Below are 12,683 nucleotides of genomic sequence, written 5' to 3' on the forward strand. Positions count from 1 at the left end.
GGTTTTCCTCTTTGTTCGAATTCGTTTCCACGTCCATGCGCAAAGAAAGACGGACGGCGCGCGGGATTAGGCCTAACGTGGCGGCGTCCATCCCGGGACAGGAAAGCCATTCGTTTGCTTTTCGAGTTGCCGGACACGCGTGAACCCCGTTGAAAAATGGTGCTTGAGATCCGTGCCTCTGGGAGCGCAGACGGGACTAGACCAATTGAAATTTCGTTACCTTCTTCGCCATTGTTGTCATTTACATATACCGTAAGAACGGAAACGGGCTAGACGGGTTCGTGCCGCGTGTTCCCGGACTGCGCGGTATCATGGGAACGTTACAAAAATCCCTTTTACTCACACTTCTGTTTAACTTCGTTAAACTGTGTGAATGATGCACACGCTACCATTGAATATACGATGTTTTTTTTTTGTATTCGTAACCTCGTCGGTCTTCCTTGCGTAAAAGTTATAAACGATGCATGCTCCCAAATAATGTACCCTTAAAAATTAAAAAAAACGCGGTTAATTGATTTATTATGATATCTCTTATTGTCGAATTGCCTGTAGATTGAGATTCATTTTGTAACAACCTCATATCCCAGGAAAATACACGTCTTATGAAGAGATTAACACATAGATGTATATGTATTGTATGTGAATTTTGGCAAGTGTGGATATTGCTGTGGGGTGTTTTACCGAAAAGGCGTTTGAGCTGTTGGTGTCACGAGATAAAATAAATATTGAATTTAATTGAATGAGATTGAATCATTCTGTCTCGTGTAAAATATGTGTTCAATGCTTTAATTTTTTTAAGCTCTGTTATGAAAGAAAGGCGAGAACCATGAAGGAACACTCATTCGGACTGTGCCATGCCATGAGCAAGACCCGTGTTCAAGCTCAAGCTAAAATATGAAATTGTAACCAAAACCGAAAATGAGTTATTTTCGTAATAAGCCACTATAGTATTTTTAAACTAAGGCAAATCATATAAAGTTCATGGAGATCATATTGCAGCTAGTTAAGGATTCTCGAAGGTTCTCAGCACAAGGCTCGCGTCCAAAACCTGCAAGAATGGCAGTCCATAGTCCCGTGTATTTCGCCGAGCCCATACGTTTTCTAGTTCTGCTTTGCTCGCCAGTTCAATTGCCCCAAAGCAAGATGAACTACTCTCCCATTTTTCAAAAGTGTACCTTAGCGCAGAAACCAGCTTGCCATGGCACGACTCCGGGAAAATGAAAACGTTTAATCAAACGCTGTGTATGGTGTTTCAAACAACAACGAAAAGCGACACATAAAATTTTTAAGGCCTGGCGCTCGCCTAGGGACCACCGGAAAAAAAGGAAGAAGTCCCCCTTTCCGCACAATATACGCGCAGAACACGCGCGCGCACACACATACGCACACACACACGCATCGCACACCCCGATACACAGCTGGATGGTTACAGTTCCCAAGCGGCCACGTTGTTTTCGTCTTCTTCCCTCGGTGGAAATTGACTTCCTCGGCGGACCGACAAAGACGATACGGACAAATTTAATTCCGAGGAGCTGTCCGGAAGCACTCGTTTTTCGAGACCCACGAGAGCAGCAGCAGCACGGTCAAAAGTCAGAGAGTTGATTTCGAAACTTGAATGAATTATTCAAAGGGGTTTTGGCGCACATCCGTCCCCGATGGTCCTGGAGAAGGCAATTGGCACCCCGATTGCGTCGCAATAAAGGAGCCCGAGATGCGAGGCAGGCGCGGTTGCGCTCGAGATGAAAGGAACTGGTAAAGGTTAACACCGAAGCTCCCCCCGCGAAAGGTTCCATTCGGCCGTGTCGAGCCGCGACGGAGTGAATTGATCGGGAGCCTGGAATGGAACTTATGCAGAGTTGCAGACGAAGCAATGAACGGAGCCCTTCGTGAACTCGATCCCTTTGTCTTTGAAGTCTCGGAAACTTCCAGCCGTGAAGAAAAAAAAAAAAAAAAAAGGAGAAAATAAAGCTGAAAGAAAAATTTAAGGTGCAAGGTCACGTGAAAAAAAAAAAAATAATTACGTGAAATACAGGGTGCGGCTATATAAGCCAGCCTAGCGGCGTTCAGGCAGCGAAGCGGCATAAAAGCTTTCAGAGAGCTCCGGGTACATTAGGTTGCAATGGACTTCCCGGTATAATATTGTCGCGACGTGGAAGTCGGTTTAATAGCGTAGTATGCCGGAGGCTCCCAATGCGGAATTTAACCCCTTTCAGCTAGCACTAAACCGGGCCAGCTCATATTGCCGCTGACGGTACTTCAATGCCAGCGCCTCCCACATCCCGCGGTCATGTGGACACAGCAGTTCGAGTTGATTCCTGATATCTTGAAAAGGGAGTCCTCCTCGTACTGAAACTCCCTTGACGCTTTGAGTATTGCGGCCGACTTTGATGATTTCTATTGAGGTTACGTGCCTCCCCCAGTAATCACGTTAAAAACATTAAAAAAAATTCTTGAAAAAAAAAACAGCTAGTTATAGTCCGTTGCAACTCAACAAGGTAGGGCGAGGGAAAGGACGGCCGGGGGGGGGGGGGGGGGGGGGGAGGAAGCAGATGAAACGCCGGAGAAGAGAGGGTGAAATCTGCTCCTCTTTTTAGCGTTTTGTCTGCTTCCTCCTCCCCGGCCTTCCTTTCCCTCGCCCTATCTTCTTGAGTTGCAACGGACTGTAGAGTTGAATTTTAGCGTATTTTCGTCCAGTGAATTTGCATATCACAAGCATTTAACCCGAACCATAGCCTCCTCTATGCCCACAAAACCTGGTAGTTCGACGACGGAGCCGTAGAGCGCCCGGTCGCAGATTTAGAGCGGTGGCAGAGAGCATTTATCGGGGAGCCTGTAGTCAGCGCTCAGCTTTTGCAGCGGCGAGGAACCGAAACATGATTTTCAAAACCGACTTGAAAAGAAGCGGTAGCGCGAAGAACGCGAAGAGCACGAGCGGACATTCCATCGCTTGGGGCAAGTGTGTTTCGGCGTCTCGCCGCAGCGGGGCGCCCGTTACATGCATCTCGTCTCATCCGTTGTCTGCCGCTCTACCTTTTCACTTTTGGCGGCGCGTCTCGTGGCGATCTGACAGGCTTTGTCAGTATAGAGGAGGCTATGCTCTGACGCATCGATAGACGCGAGAAAAAACCGAAAAACCAACTGCTGGGTGTGACGTCATACCCAGAGGTTTCAAGTAACTGCCTTGCGCGTGCCGCTTGTGAGGGAACGTGTGCAGTGTTTTTTCTGACTGCTTGGGTAAGGCTTGCGGAAGGCGCGGAAATGTTGAGATATTTGTATATTATGGGGTCACGATTTTTTCACACCGAACGTGCCCGGAAGAAGTGGCTTCAACTCTATTTTGAAAGTGCTGGCTGTCGTGGCTTCCTCGCATATCAATCCGAAATATAACTTTGATGTTCGTGATCCCGGAGCCAAAATGAAGACAATTTAGCTGTCTTTTTTTTTTTCCAAAATACAAACCCGCTTAAGTTTCGTTTAAAAAAAAAAGAGTTTAATTTACAGTAAAACAAAACGTCTGCTCTAAGATTTGCTGAAACATTCGCTCAAAAAACGTATACAACTGAGAAGTCGTTCACTGCCTACGGAAGTATTCGCACAGTCTGGTTAAAGGTTTAACCGAAAACTTTCCGCTAGCGTTCAGGCAAATAGGGCTCCTAATCTCATATACACGCGTGAAGCCTTATTGTTTTGTCGTTTTTGCCCGAAATGTTATGCCGTTAGTACAGGCGTGCATTTATAGCACACTTGCAATTCCAGTTTGTAAATGATAACTATTAAAGAGTGTTTACACTCACGTTTTACAAGGACGAACTCTCTGAACTCCTGGTGGTTCTGGAACACTGGCGGGCACGGCAGCGAGGGGCCGAACAGTGGTACCGACTCTTCAGAGAACAACGATATCCTGTGCGGGAAGGCGATGCAGTCCACCTTTAACACTCCTGATATGTATTCCCCTTACCGTTGTTTAGAATTGGGCGTTATGTAAGTTGTGGCCTTGCAATCATCTCAATGGTGTCTTTTATGCACTTTACTGTGCAGCACTTTTCTTAAAGTTGTATTCACCAGCGGCCATAGCTTAGCCCGTGGTAGCAGAGTGAGCTGACGGCGAGCTTCAAAAGTGCATGTGCAACGTGCATTCAACAGCGTCATCAAGATTGCAGGTCTTTGCAGCCTCTAAATGTGAGCTCGTTTCGAACATGCACCAAGCAAAGCGCACTCCAATATATGGTTCGATGTTTTGCTCTCATTGTGCAATGTTTATGGCGCTAGTCTAGGCGTGAATAAACCTTTTTCCCTTTTTTTTTTTCAGGAAGCGTTTTTTGCATGCGCAGGCTTGCCTCACATAGCGACGGGAGTTTGAACTAAGGTTGGCGTCCGGAAATGGAGTTGCGATACCATCTGCGTTACCTTTGCAAAACTTAAGTTTCGTATACCTCTCCTGCCTCCTCCGTCATGGAGGAAGGAGGAAAGGTAGCGCAAGCCCCGTTCCGGAGGCCAACCGTACTTCGAGCTCTCGCCGCTTGATGACATTATGTGAAGAAGGCCCATCAGTGCAGGAAACCCAGTCGACCATGGTGGACACGTAAATTAAGTATGGCTCAGTCTACAATCACCTCCACGAGGCCTCCACGAGGAGACTTTGAATACAGCGCGGTAAGGCAGCTGACCGCGCAGTCGCCTCATCATGGATGTTGTGAGCACATTCAACTATGCTTGTTTGCTCAGTTCACATTTGGAATTTGTTTATGTCCAACATCTTCCATAAAAAGTCAAACATATCTGCAAACGTTTTAAATCAAATTCATGGGCTGCGAAGGAGGTTCCCGAGCTTCCTTTAATCTAAGATTTCCCCAAGCAAAAGAGTATTTTACGTGATATCAACTAAAGAACTGAAAAGACGTGCACTGTGCCTGATTCGCATGGCGCGAGTTTGCTTGCAATTTTGCTGTTGAGACGTCCAATGCTTCCACTATGTTTTGTTTGTTTTTTTGCCGCAAGAGCAAAGTTGACGCAGCAATATCGCTACTAAAGTTCCATTATCTGAATCGGTCTTTAGACGTACAGTGGTGAATTGGGCTTGTTGGTGTTGCATTTTAAAAGGGTAAAAAGAGCGCAAAAATACATGGACAGGTAAGATGTACTCCAGCGCTTCGTGCGTGTACATCTTCCCTGTCCGTGTCTTTTTGGGCTGTTTTCACCCTTTAAACGCACCTTTGGATTTGTCAGGTAAGATTGCTATGAGCTCGTTTGTGTAGCCCTATAAGATTTATTTATTTGAAAATATGGTAAATTCAAAACATGGAGTAGTAATTACCTGTACGCGTCCTCCTCGCGGATGTAGGACACCACAGCAAAGATGTCTGTCGCTGAAGTCAAGGTTTAACGAAGAGCAGAGTTAAGACAACTTGAGGCTTCGTTATCGTTACCGGGAAAGAGAGAGAAAGAGAGAAGTGCTTCCTTTCTTTTCAACACTTCTCTCTCTCTCTCTCTCTCTCTTTCACTTTTAAAAGATAGAACTAGAAGCTCCGCCTTCCGCGCGAGCTTTCTGCCCTTGCTAACGCAAGTGTGAACGCGCAGGCACGCACTATCAAAACACTGCGGAAGTCAGCGAGCTCGCGCTGAAGGCGGAGCTTCTGGTCTCAGCTTAAGGGTGAACGGAGTACAGAGCACATTCCTGGATGTCAACATTCGTTTGATAGGTTTTGTGATGTAATATCGTCACTGAAGTGCAGCGCCTTTTTGTCTTCTTCATATATCTTTTTTTCTTTTTGTACTTTTCGTTTTTGTATTTTTTTTATGCTTTGAACTTCGTCAAACAATAATCGAGCTTCGAGGATTACCAGCGAGAGCTCCTTGTTTTGGAGCTCGAGCACAACGCTGCTAACGGTGCTGTCGCGAGCTTGAGTTTTTTCCACAACGTTGTCTTGACTTAGTTACCGTTTGATGCGCACGCTCTCTGGTGCAAATGAGGCAATAGATATGAAGTCACACGGTCGCGCCAGTAGATTTGACATGCTTACACTAAGCATGAAACGGGTCATAGCAATAGTCAGAGTTAAACAAAAAACAATACTGATATGCAAATTTAATTCGAATTTGTTTAAAAAACACGAGCACAAACCTTCCAATCTCTTGGAAGAATCGAGTGAAAATGCCTACCGGACCGGTTTCAATCTCGCCTAATAATAATCAGCATCCCACTAAAGGATACGGGTGAATTGAGACTTGATCATCGATGGCTTGAAGTTGCAGTGGTCCTCGTAGCTCCCGTTCAGGAAGATGATGTTGACGATGTCGTTACCGATGTGGCGCTTGCGTTCAACCTGAAAGAGATGACGTATTCCCCTAAATTAAACCGGCAAAGTAAATGGCTGAACGCCATTTAAGGCGTTCAGCCATTTTAGGTAAACGCTACTACATTTAAATGTAAAACGGCACTTTTAGGGGAACCGCGGTGCACACGTTCGCATGGCGCAACTACGATCAAGGTTTCTTAAGATGCACAATATATTTCGGCCTCACTAAGCTGTGAACCAGGCCTCAAGCAACAAAAGGATAGTATCAAACTTCTCTTCAAAATACAAAGAAATTCACTAATAAAGGTGAAATAAAAAAGGAACTCGAATTTGAACTTATTATTTTATTTTGCGAAAAATTCTCAAACGTTCACGTTGAAAAAAAAAAAGGATGAAGAAAAAAAGACTCTCACGTATTCCTTTTAGCAAAGAAAGCTGCACCAGTCCTTGCGATAGATGTAAAAAAAGTTTGCCAGTCAAGAAGTACAAATACCTTTAACTCGGGGAAATGAGAACTGGCAGAGAACAGGTGAGCCATCATGATCAGTCAGGAAACCCAAACTCTCGCTGTATTTAATACGCCGAAACGATCCGAAACTCGTCATTCACCGAGCCTCTCTGCGGCGAATTAAAAACGCCAGCATATCTTAAACGCTAATACCCGGCATCACAAGAGCGAATCATATATCAGTCTCGTTCACACACCTCCCGATTCTCATTTACACAATTTCCGGTACGAATCAGTATAAGGTCTATGTTTTTAGTGTCACACGTCAGCGACCGATTTCCGCTGACAGTACACCGACAGCAGGAGCGACGTCGCGGCCACGAAAAGTGGCGCGGGAGGCGTTTGTCGGGCGTCGCCAGCCCCCTTCCCGAAGCTCCTGATGCGTCCGCAGCACAAAGGTTTTCCCATGTTACCCGTGTCCTTGCTGAGGGCGTCGGTCTTGGTACCCTGGTCATCTGGATGTTCGTACACGACGCACGATCGATTCACTATGCTGTGCTGTCCGCTAATGCGAAGCACCTTGCTGGTCAGTCTGAAGTCGGCCAGGAGTTTAGCGGTCGCGTCGACGTTCCCCAAGTCCCCGAGGTGCGAGTGGGGGCTGTCGGGCACGCCGTGCGAACCGTTTAACGGGTTGTAGTGACGACCGACTTGATCGCAACCCTCGCTGATGTTGCCGTGCTCGTTGATGGTGAGGCCGTGTTTTCCGGGCGACAGTCCGTCGATGAGGCCATTGATTTCGATGGTCTTTTTGCCGGTTTCTTCCGTGAATAAGATGAGGCCTTCCACGTCCGAGCCGGCCATGTGACAGCTGGCTTTGAGGAGAGCGCCATGAACTGCTCGATGCGAAAGGAGCAGTACCAGAAGCCAGAGGTGCGATCGGAGCGTCATGACCGTGGCTTGAGAGTGGAAACTGAAGGGCCGCACCGGGGACAGAATCCTGAGTCGAACAGGAATGTTGATTCGAAGGAATTCGTGATGCGGTGACGTGTGGATTACTCGGAGTTCGATTTCAGGTGGGTCGAGATGAACGTTTAGAACGGCCGTTCGTGATGTGACTTCGATGGCACTGACTGTTTTGCATTGACCACAATGTGATCCACTCACCCACGCACTGCTGCAAACCCACGAGCTGATAACTAATGGTATCACTGGGGAATAGGTGAGCGGCGTTTGGCAACTTCCGGTTCTTTAGGAAATTTTGTTTCGCTGTTGACAAACGACGACAATGAGCTTCAAGCGTGTGCAAGCACAATTTGGAAACCTCCAGACTGTAGTTTTCAGAACCATGCTTAGACGGGCTTGCAGATCGTCGTCGTCGTTTGTCAACAGCTAAACACAATTTCCTAAGGAACCGGAAGTTGCCAAAAGCCGCTCACCTTTGCAGTAGCTGTGCATGGGCGCCGCCATAACTGACCTTCAATTTTTGTTTCCCCTTACCGCTCATTGACACTGGAAGCGGATACGCGTTCGCAAAGCGGTTGCGAACGCGGTTGTATAAAGATGCAGTACAATTGCACGCGCACTCGATGACATCAAGTGCGCGTGCAATTCTGCGGTAATGTATGATCTGCAGTAGTGTATGGGGCACCGTCACTTTCGCAAGTCAACGGAAAATGAGAATGCGCGCGTCACTGACCAGTTCTTTTTAAATCTCTTTCAGTGTCGATGGCGTAAAAGATGCGACCAGTCAGAACGAAGCGCCAGCCTACATAGACGCCTTGATAAAATTCTATACATCAAGGGGCTTTGAAGCCGTGCGTGGGCTGCTAACAGATTGACTATGCCCGAATTAGAAATGAAAGCTTACGCAGCTCTTGCATCCAATTTCTGCTTCACGTCGCGCTAACATCTAGAATGTATAGGCATCGAATCACCAGGAGCATCTTCAACTCCTTCTTTCGTCACTAAACAGAAGGCCGCCATTAGTATAGCACCTATGCCATTTTTCAGATGTTGATAGTGACCAAAGTTGCCAGTCTGAATTCTGGAAAGGGTCTATTTCCCATATCAAAGCAGCTTCTCTTGCAGTTGAGGATGATCGCGAGAGCTTCGAAACATTCGCGCGCAACGTATAATCCTAACCACTGATCTCTATGACAATTGCTAAATCGCGCTTCCGCGCACCGAAAATGAGCCGCCGTCGGCCATCTTACGAGATATGCTCTAGCGCTGTCAAGCCTAGACAGTTACCATGGTCACGTGGTCACGTAACAGAGACAACCGCCGCCTTGACAACGCTTCCGCGGAACCGGTAATATGGCCGACCGGTGGCTTCAATCGCGCAATGGGCTCGAAGCGGGGAAGCGCGATCCAGCAATTGTCGTAGAGATCAGTGATCCTAACCATTTCAGATCTGCGAAGAGAGGAGTTACCGCGATGAGACAGGGACAGAAAAAAAAAGAAGTGAAACAGGAGAAATGGGCGTTTTCAAACTTCCAGCTTATTTGCCAAGCTCAGTTTCATTTGTACAGGATTACGAGGGTGAAATACAGTAGTACCGAGCACTCAATGTTAAAAAAAGGAAGATGAATTGGTTCTGGAAAAGAAAAAAAGAAAAACGAGTCCGAGTGAATTTTAGGGCATTTTTATCCCGTGAATCTGAATATCACGTTCGTTTTCCCCGAAGACGTAATTAAAGGCGATAAAACACGAAAAACCTCCGTCCAGTCGTTACGTCATAAAATGATCTTTCGACTGCCAAGTGCGTGTCGCTCGAGTGGGAAGCGCGTGCAACTGCAAGCTTGCCAGGTGTGTTACCCCGCACTGACACTAGTCGTGACGTTACTTTTTTACTTTTTTGATAATAGCAAGAGAGCGCGTGCATAGGTTTGATGGGGGCTGAAGACGCGCAAGAGCGGAGATTCCGAAAACTTCTTTTATAACGTTAAGCTTTAGGAAGGAGGGGCTTCAGCGGTACTTTGAAAATGATTTTCTGAGCAACCTCCGTGCACAAAATTTAAAAAAAAATAATAATCTCAATGTTCGTGCTTCTAGAGGCCAAATAAAGACGATTTAGGTGTTTTCACTAAAATACAGAATAGCCTCAGCTTCCCTTTAAGAGGCGCGTGCTTGCGCTCGTTCGTGGAACACTTACGTTCACTCAAACCAAATTTTCTTGAGCCTACAATTTAAGTAAATGATAAAGAGTCCCTTAACTCCTAAGCGGGTGTGAACGGCGAGTTCGCAGAACGTTTGTCTAAAGACTGGTTTCCGCATTTGCGACGGCTGCGTTCGCAACAGCCTAAACGACAGAAACAACCAGAACATCCGAACAACCGTGACTCATGATTACTTCGCACAGCTACCTCTTGCATCGTTAGCCACGTTGTGTACGGCAAACACTTGTCCCGATGACCTTGTCGTTGCTTTCCGTTCCTGGTTGCTGCGGACACAACCGAGGCATGAGTGCGTGAACCAGCCTAAACATGCATTCTACACAAATCAAGCTTGTCGTTACTGGGAGATAACGACATGTCAAAGCTACCGGCTTAAAAAGCACGTCGGACTTGAGCCCGCGCTCCTGTGCAATTGAGACGTTAGATAAACTCCGACGCTCGTGCTATAGCAGCGTTGACGACGTAGTAGATCATCGATGAAACAAAGTAACGGGTGTTTGGGAGAAAAAGGAAAAACAACGGTGTTCTTCACGCCGCAGCAATAAACTATGCATCGCCGAACACACAATCTCCGCCCCAAATGTAACAATAGCGATCCGAACAAGATGGTAAATATAATAACTTTGCGTTATCTAATTAAGTCACTATGAACGGTTTTCAGAAATTCGTAATGTGAAAGTGGATCGCTTTCCTGGTTACGTTCGCCCATTCATTTCCATGTATTCGCAAACTCTGTTTACCGCCTTTTTCTCCTTGAAAATGCAGCGTACAAAGAAAGCTAAGAGATAGAGCTTAGGCTTAATTGCGTGACAGTTAAGAGTTAAAGAATACGTATAAGACTGGGAGCCCTTGTTAAGGCCGCAGCGGGGTCGCGGCGTCGGCCAATTGCCGTCTTCCCAAGAACACCCCTCCGCGGCGTCGCAATGCCAACTCGCAGAAACAATTTACCTGCTGCTTGTTGTCCTTGGAGTAAGGCAGCAGCGTGGACACATGAAAGATAATCTCGTGGCCCTCGTATATGGTGTACACAGAGTACTTTCCGGTCATGTCTCCTGGAAAAGAAAAAAAAAAACAGAGTGGCATTGATGATACCCTCCTTGAAGCAATATAAAAAGAGTGTGTGTGTTTAACCTCTCGACGCACCAGCTCAGAGCGCATGATCGCACATTGCTCCCCAGGATCGGGGGATCGGTGGCCGAGTGCGTTCATCTTATTACAGCTCTCGGAACATCTGGAGGCTAAAGCTCGTGCTGCACGAACCAGGAATCCTGTGTTCAATCCTCACCCCTGCCCGTTTCGATCTGGATGAGCATCGTACCGGCGTGCGGTCGTGTATCATTACTGCGTGGTGCACGTTAAAGATACATGGCTAGCGGTTGTACTCCACTGGCTAAATTGCTCATCTACAGCTGAGACACCAGACGTCCGCTGGGGCTGTCTAACTTTCCGCCGTCCAAACAAGCACACAACCCAATTACAGCTCCGCAGATTGAGTGGCAACGCGTGGTTTTTGTGCGAACGCCAGTATTATCGGCGGGGGACTGGATTTTAGAACCGATCTGGTTGAAACAAAGAACAGGTAAAAACAAAATAGTCAGAAGCTTTATTTGATTTGGGTTTGCCCGAAGCCAAAACAAGTCGAACAAGAAAGGCAAAAAGGAGACCGCACAGCTTTCTCTGGCAACTAAGTCAAAGGTTCTCGCGGGCGCCCGTGCGCTCACCCACGCCCAGAGCCCATCAGAGCCGTACACGCGGACTCTCCACTATTGAACTGCCACAGAAAGTTGAGCCCGACTATACACCGGTGTCCAAAATCCTAGCCCCAGCGATAAAAATGGAAAATATTTATATAAAATGCGGGCTCTTAAGAAGAAAGGGGCTGCGCATAAGACTTTTTTTTTTCTGTTTACAGTACTTTTGGCATCAGTGTTGCTCTTGGAGCTGCGTGAATATGCATTTCTGAAGTTCTTGCACTACATTATGTGCAAAAGTTTCTAACAAAAAAAAAAACAAAAAACAAAAAAAAACGCAGCCCCCTACTGTGTCATGGCGTAAGCGTAAACAAACATTGCGCCGCCAATGGAACAGAGCAGGCAGTAATCTATATTCTAGAGATTTTTAAGAGTTTGATTCAGTTTGTATTGAGCAACCTAATCTAGTTCAACAAATACCGTCAACTTGCCATTTATCGCCGCTTTTCAGTTTTTCAATCTGTGTCTTTCACCATCAGCGCAGTCGGCTCTCTCTACTGAATAAGCACATATTGTCCCGGACTGTACGTGAAGATGGGTTGACAAGCTATGATTGGGTGACGCGGCATCCACAGGCATCGCTCATCTGCCTTTCGCCCTATTATTCGACACCTTGCGTGTTTGAATTACCAAACACAACATACATACAAACACGGAATGATCAATGTTGACCTATCATATACCATGTATATGTATATGAAACATACAATTCAGCGAACGTAATTCTCTTAGGGTACAGGAAGGGCGCACGTGCACAATCACGTTCTCTAGTTATTTTTATCGCCGTAATTCCCGCAAAATACCAACCATTAGCTTTGTGTACGCTGATTATGAAAGTGGGGTTTGGTTCGCGCGACACGCCCAAATCGTTTGTGCGGCGCAGAAAAAAAAAAAAAAAAATGGGGAGCCCACAGGCCAGGCATTAGTCGCTGCAAGTCGACGCCTGGATCACCGCCCAAAATCGTAAACGTTTTGTGACCTGGACATGGCAAGGCGCCGCGGCTGGCCGATA

At 46.6% G+C, this 12,683-nt stretch overlaps 1 protein-coding gene across 1 annotated transcript in view; it reads right to left on the reverse strand.

Annotated features, from left to right (window-relative positions):
- LOC8053097 (GTPase-activating Rap/Ran-GAP domain-like protein 3) overlaps window positions 1-12,683 on the reverse strand; it is a 189,469-nt gene that overhangs the window by 22,228 nt on the left and 154,558 nt on the right. Inside the window, exons 11-14 of the mRNA XM_040218040.3 lie at window positions 10,869-10,972; window positions 6,212-6,323; window positions 5,315-5,360; window positions 3,795-3,901 (exon numbers count right to left, since the gene is read on the reverse strand). Of these exons, the coding sequence (XP_040073974.1) occupies window positions 3,795-3,901; window positions 5,315-5,360; window positions 6,212-6,323; window positions 10,869-10,972 (369 nt within the window). The remainder of the gene's footprint in view (window positions 1-3,794; window positions 3,902-5,314; window positions 5,361-6,211; window positions 6,324-10,868; window positions 10,973-12,683) is intronic.

The sequence above is a fragment of the Ixodes scapularis genome, unplaced genomic scaffold (genome assembly GCF_016920785.2).
Source record: "Ixodes scapularis isolate PalLabHiFi unplaced genomic scaffold, ASM1692078v2 PGA_scaffold3__209_contigs__length_174095766, whole genome shotgun sequence".
NCBI classification, from domain to species: Eukaryota; Metazoa; Arthropoda; class Arachnida; order Ixodida; family Ixodidae; genus Ixodes; species Ixodes scapularis.